Source organism: Capricornis sumatraensis, chromosome 4, assembly GCF_032405125.1.
Source record: "Capricornis sumatraensis isolate serow.1 chromosome 4, serow.2, whole genome shotgun sequence".
NCBI lineage: Eukaryota > Metazoa > Chordata > Mammalia > Artiodactyla > Bovidae > Capricornis > Capricornis sumatraensis.
The window spans coordinates 1,903,562-1,909,561 of NC_091072.1; the positions used below are offsets into that span (position 1 = coordinate 1,903,562).

The 6,000-nt window shown below is 41.5% G+C and overlaps 1 protein-coding gene across 1 annotated transcript in view; it reads right to left on the reverse strand.

Annotated features, from left to right (window-relative positions):
* The window catches only part of ZNF385D (zinc finger protein 385D), a 757,956-nt gene extending 752,338 nt beyond the window's left edge, over positions 1-5,618 (reverse strand). Inside the window, exons 1-2 of the mRNA XM_068970436.1 lie at positions 5,606-5,618; positions 5,179-5,381 (exon numbers count right to left, since the gene is read on the reverse strand). Of these exons, the coding sequence (XP_068826537.1) occupies positions 5,179-5,381; positions 5,606-5,618 (216 nt within the window). The remainder of the gene's footprint in view (positions 1-5,178; positions 5,382-5,605) is intronic.
* Between the last annotated feature and the right edge of the window lie 382 nt (positions 5,619-6,000).

A 6,000-nucleotide genomic window follows, 5' to 3' on the forward strand; every position in this document is an offset into this window, starting at 1 on the left:
CCCAGGAGGCAGACTCCTTGTGGGCAAGTGGTGGATAAGTGATCAGGAAGTGAGAGGCAGGAGGAAAGCAGATCTGGGGGAAGGTGGGCTGGACTTGATAGAATTGCAGCCATGTTATCAGTAAAGCTGAAGCTGGAATGGCCTTTTGAGCCAAGAAGTTGGGAGGTTTTGCTCCAAGGAAGGAACTAATTCAGAAGAGCTAGCCCCCTTCACGTGAAGGCAGTGCTTGGGGAGTTCTGCAGGCAACACTCTCAGTCATCAGGCGGGACCTGGGGACTCAGGACAATATACACGCATGTGCGGACACGTGTCCTTGGTAATGTAACTTCCGTCAAGACGGCAGCAACTGTCAGAAAGTGAAGTCAGTTCTCACCTGTGGGACCAGGGGCCCCTACCTAACTAGCATACATGGTATATTTTTTCACTGCAATCTTCAGAAGGCCATTTTAGATAATAAGTCAGATGACGTGAGAAATGCCACATTTTTCTCAGAAGTACAGAAACCATATTTTAGCTAGGGTGATGTCCCTCTCGTTTATCCTTGTTCTTTTTCCACATATGTTAGAATACGCATGTAGGTGTGAAAGTGAAGTCGCTCAGTTGTGCCCGACTCTTTGCAACCCCATGGACTGTAGCCTACCAGGCTCCTCTGTCCATGGGATTTTCCAGGCAATAGTATTGGAGTGGATTGCCATATACAATGTTCTACAGTCATCCAGAACCAGGGTTACTAATTTTTTCCACTTAGACAACCTCAAATGAATAATAAGATCTAGTTCCGTGTCTCCGTGGACATGTTTGAACGAACTCCAGGAGAATGCAGAAGACAGCAGAGCCTGGCACGCTGGCTGCCATGGGGCCACAGAGAGTCAGGCATCATGACTCAGCAAGTCAGCAACAGCGACTGACTCAGCAACTCAGCAACAGCAACTGACTCAGCAACTCAGCAACAGCAACTGCTAAAGAGTCAGACGTGACTCAGCAACTCAGCAACAGCAACTGCTAAAGAGTCAGACATAACTCAGTCAGATGTGACTCAGCAACTCAGCAACAGCAACTGACTCAGCAACTCAGCAACAGCAACTGACTCAGCAACTCAGCAACAGCAACTGCTAAAGAGTCAGGCGTGACTCAGCAACTCAACAACAGCAACTGCTAAAGAGTCAGATGTGACTCAGTCAGACGTGACTCAGCAACTCAGCAACAGCAACTGACTCAGCAACTCAACAACAGCAACTGACTCAGCAACTCAGCAACAGCAACTGCTAAAGAGTCAGGCGTGACTCAGCAACTCAACAACAGCAACTGCTAAAGAGTCAGATGTGACTCAGTCAGACGTGACTCAGCAACTCAACAACAGCAACTGACTCAGCAACTCAACAACAGCAACTGCTAGAGAGTCAGACGTGACTCAGTCAGACGTGACTCAGCAACTCAACAACAGCAACTGACTCAGCAACTCAACAACAGCAACTGCTAGAGAGTCAGATGTGACTCAGTCAGACGTGACTCAGCGACTCAGCAACAGCAACTGACTGAGCAACTCAACAACAGCAACTGCTACTTATTTTATTTGCATCTCTAAAAGTAAGCTGTGGATAAGGTTGACTGCATCCAGGCAAGTGTTTCTAATATCTTAGCTTCCTTGGCACTCCCACACTGACTTCAAGATTGAAATCTGAGATGAGATGATATTCTAAAGATGGAAGAAGTTCACAGCAGCCATTCTGTGTGTGCCTCTTCACGGAGAAGGCTGTTTCCTTCTAGTCCCATTTCTATCTCTGAATAAACTAAAGATGACAATGCTCGACTAAACATCTACATGACCCGTTATTCTTGAGAATTCCTGAGTTTAGCTTGGTCACTGTGTGAGTAAAGGAAGGACAATTAATCATACGACTCTCAGAACTGGGCTCCTTCCTTATTCCCAAAAGCTCTGAAAAAGTACATTTCTAGTGTGGAAAGACAGAGGGATACGTAAAAGAAATAATATGTTTGTGTATCAATGTAAAATAACAACTTGAGAGTTGATTGCCTGCAGTTAGATCCACCTGTAGTTAAATCCACCTGTCATCAGAGGTGAGGGCTCCTCCGAAGTATGATTTCAGATCAAACCAAGATAACCCAAACCAAGTGCTCCCATTAATGCATCATCATTTTCACAACTTTTGATAACTTGATGCTAAAAAGAAACTTGGGAAAATAATATGCAAAGAAAATGTAGCAGTGAAATTTGTACCATATTGATCATTGCATTGCTGGGAATATGAGAGAATTTTATTTTCTTATATTCTCTTAAAATAATTTTTCTTCTTGAATAAATAAAGTCACCACTTCTACAGAATATTCATTTTGGGGAGACAGTATATTTTAGAATGCAGCTATTTAATGAATAAGACTGGAATTTGATCTCTAGTTTGACCATTTAAGAGTTGGGTGACTTTCAGTACAGGATTCAATTGACATTCTTCTCAATTTCCACATCTGTAAGAGGATGATAATGGAAATATCTCTCTGGGTGTAAAGAAAAATAAATAAGAAATGTACCTAAAGCCTTTAGTACAATGCTAGTCCATTATATGTGGACTGATGCAATTATGTTAAAATATTTGATTTGAGGAACTCAGTCCTATGATTTGAAAGTTGTTGACCATCCTAAACTTCATCTGAGATTAGCTATGATTAGCTATGATTAGCTATGAAACTCTTGAGTTTCTCTCTAAGATGTAACTTATCACTTCTCCAGAGAGAGGACTGTGAATAGCAAGGCAAGTGAAGTAAATCACTGAAGCTCACACCATTGCCACCGCGGAAGCCCAGCAGGACCCCTGTGGGTCTCCTGGGCACGAAAGCTTGCATTTCTTGACTCTAGGAAACAGGCTTCATTTAGCCTCCAAGACCTTCCCAGAGCGGCAGGTCCAAACCTTTGCTAATCAGGGAAGGGAAGGGACACACAGACAAGAGGAGCATCAGGAATAACAGTGCAGCCTCGGGGCAGGGTCCTCGTTCTTCTTCGAGGGCCACACGTAACAGTGTCTCTGAGCTGCCGTGAAGATGCTGAACCCCCCGCAGGCGGGAGAAGTTAACCCAGAAGTAACAGACTTCAGACCAGCTGGAGCCATAAGGCCTATGATGCCAATTCCCACTCAGCTCACCACTGACCCATCGGAGGAATGTTCACGAGCCGATCACGCTCTCTCTGAACCAGTACTGTGAACCCCCCACTATCCCCTCCAAGGGGACACACAGTTCTGAGGTCATTAGCCCACTCTGGTTCCCTCTGCCTGGAAAGCAATAAAGCTGTTCTCTTCTAACTTCACCCAAAACTCTTGTCTCTGCGATTTAATTCAGTGTCAATGGACAGAGATCCAGACTGGGCTTCACACCAGCACCAACTGAAAGAAGACAGCTTGGAGCTAAATAAGGCTGCAGTTAACATGGTTTTACCTTAATGTCAATGGCAGGGAAAAGCTTCTCGTCAGAACATTCAAAGTAGAGGTCATGACATCTGTATTTTTAAATATGACTTAATAAGTCCACGGCCTCGCCAGCTCATCTTGGAGCCATGAAATTTAGGAGTTCTTACTTACTTTGCAATGGTTATTTTTTTATATCTCTTTGACCAGTAAGATCCATAATTAACCTTTTGTCATACAAAAGAAAGAGAAACAGACTCTATCAGAATATTCCAGCTCATCCATACTAAAAATACAAAGGAAGGTAGAAATACTTTCCATTTAAAAAATACACTGTTTTTTTTTTGTGTGTGTGTTTTTCTCTCATTTTGGTGGCCTTGAAGCAAACTCCTGTCAACCACAAATTGGCATTTACCATGGGTGCCTGTCATCTACTTTTACAAGGATGAAATCTGTGCAGCTGAAGCTGGTGACCTCCAACACCCCAGGAAGGAGTTCAGGGTGGAGCGCAGACCCCAGGAAGGAGTTCAGGGTGGAGCGCAGAGACAAGGCACTCTGTGCTCCTAGCGAACAGGCAGAAGAGGCCTTCAGACAGCTGGACATTCTCAGGAGCTGATTTCATGAGCCCGGCTCCTGTATCTCCTTATATCTAGAACAGCATTAAAAGCTTCCATGGTGATGACTGCTTCTCCTGATTAGCAGAAGCTTCATGACACAAGTGGAAACTTTCTACAAAAAAGTATGTATTTGACTGCATATACCCCCCTTTACCAGAATCACATATATACCATCTTTCCCTACCTCACCGGAGCAGCTTCTCAGAACTACTGAGGTGTTGTCTCTCGGGCTGCAGTCCTCATATTGCCCCAAATAAAATTTAACTTGCAACTGTCACATCGTGTAATTATTTTAGTCAACACCTCAAAATTATATTTGCCTCCAATATCAAATATTAGAACATATCAAAATCCAATCTCATATTTAATTGTTAATAAAATTGAGATAAAACACATCTTATTGATGAAGCATCCAACCAGACCACAATATTGTTAACTCTTTGGCGGTACTGTTATTTTAGCTCCCCTAAATCCTGCTGCAGGATTCTACCCTCCCTTCCCTCACCTCTCTCTGCTTTTATTAATAATCTTCCATTTGGTTCAAAATACATATGTGCTATTTTTAAAATTTGCTTACTCCAAAATTCAGCTTATACTTTTAAAAGTTGTCTAAAGTGATTAAGCAAACCATGAATTTTCACCAGCAAATTTAAAGACTCTGCACATACTAAAAGATCACATTTTATTGGTTAAAACTTCAACTTGAAAAGTATGTATTTTTTAAAATAAACTGCAATCTTGTGAACCAATTGAGGCCCCCCACATGCATAAAACAAACACAGAAACAATTGTTTTAACATAAAATATAGAAGAATGCTAATTTTCAAATTTTATATTGAAGTCAAATATCAACAAAATCTAATGTCAACTTTTTCTAATTATCTTAAGTGTCCTGGTAGGTCGCAATTCCAATCCCAGTCCTAATACATTACATAGACAACAACCAAATTTCCCCTTGTCCTTCAAATAGCTGTGAGAAATTCTTTTAATGTACTATGCTGATACAACTTTTATTTACTGTTTTCCAGCTTTTAAAATAAAGCTTAGTCTATTCTCTTATTTCCACATCTTCAGGTACACAAAGAACTTGATGATATAAAATTGAAAACACAGCTTCAGAAACACTTACCATTGTCGTTTCTCACCATCCCATTGCTGAGCTGTTTCACTCTCTTTTGATGCGATTTGCCATTGTAGTGGATTTGGGCTTGAGCAGTCGAATTCAGCTGAATGTTACACACGGTGCACAAAGTGAAATTGGTTTGTTTCTTTTCTTTTTCTGGTTTCTCTTCAAAGCCATCAGGTGAAAACTCAGCCTCACACTCTCCATCTTGGACACATGTAGAATCTAGGGTACAAAGAAAGCTATGAACAAGCCAATCAAGATTCCTGGATTTCTATGAACATTAGGGTATATGCATTTTTTTTTAATTAGCCTTTTCATCTTTTTTGGATATATGTCCAGGAGTAGGATTGCTGGATCATATGATAAGTCTATTTTTTAAATTAATTTATTTTTTATTGAAGGATAATTGCTTTACAGAATTTTGCTGTTTTCTGTCAAATCTCAACACGAATCAGCCATTGGTATACATATATTCCCTCCCTTGAGGAACTCCCCCTATCTCCCTCCCCATCCCACCCCTCTGGGTTGATACAGAGCCCCTGTTTGAGTTTCCTGAGCCACATGGCAAATTCCCGTTAAAGGAACTTCCATACTGTTCGCCACTATGGCTGCATCAATTTACATTCCCACCAACAGTGTAGGAGCATTTTTTACAATTGCCAAGACATGGAAGCAGTGAAAACATCCATCGATGAATGAATAAATACATACATATGTGTAGATAGATGTACCACCGTATATACCACTCAGCCATAAAACACAGTGAAATACCACCATTTGCAGCAACGTGGGTGGACCTAGAGATTACCAAACTAAGTGAAGTCAGTTAAAGACAAAAATC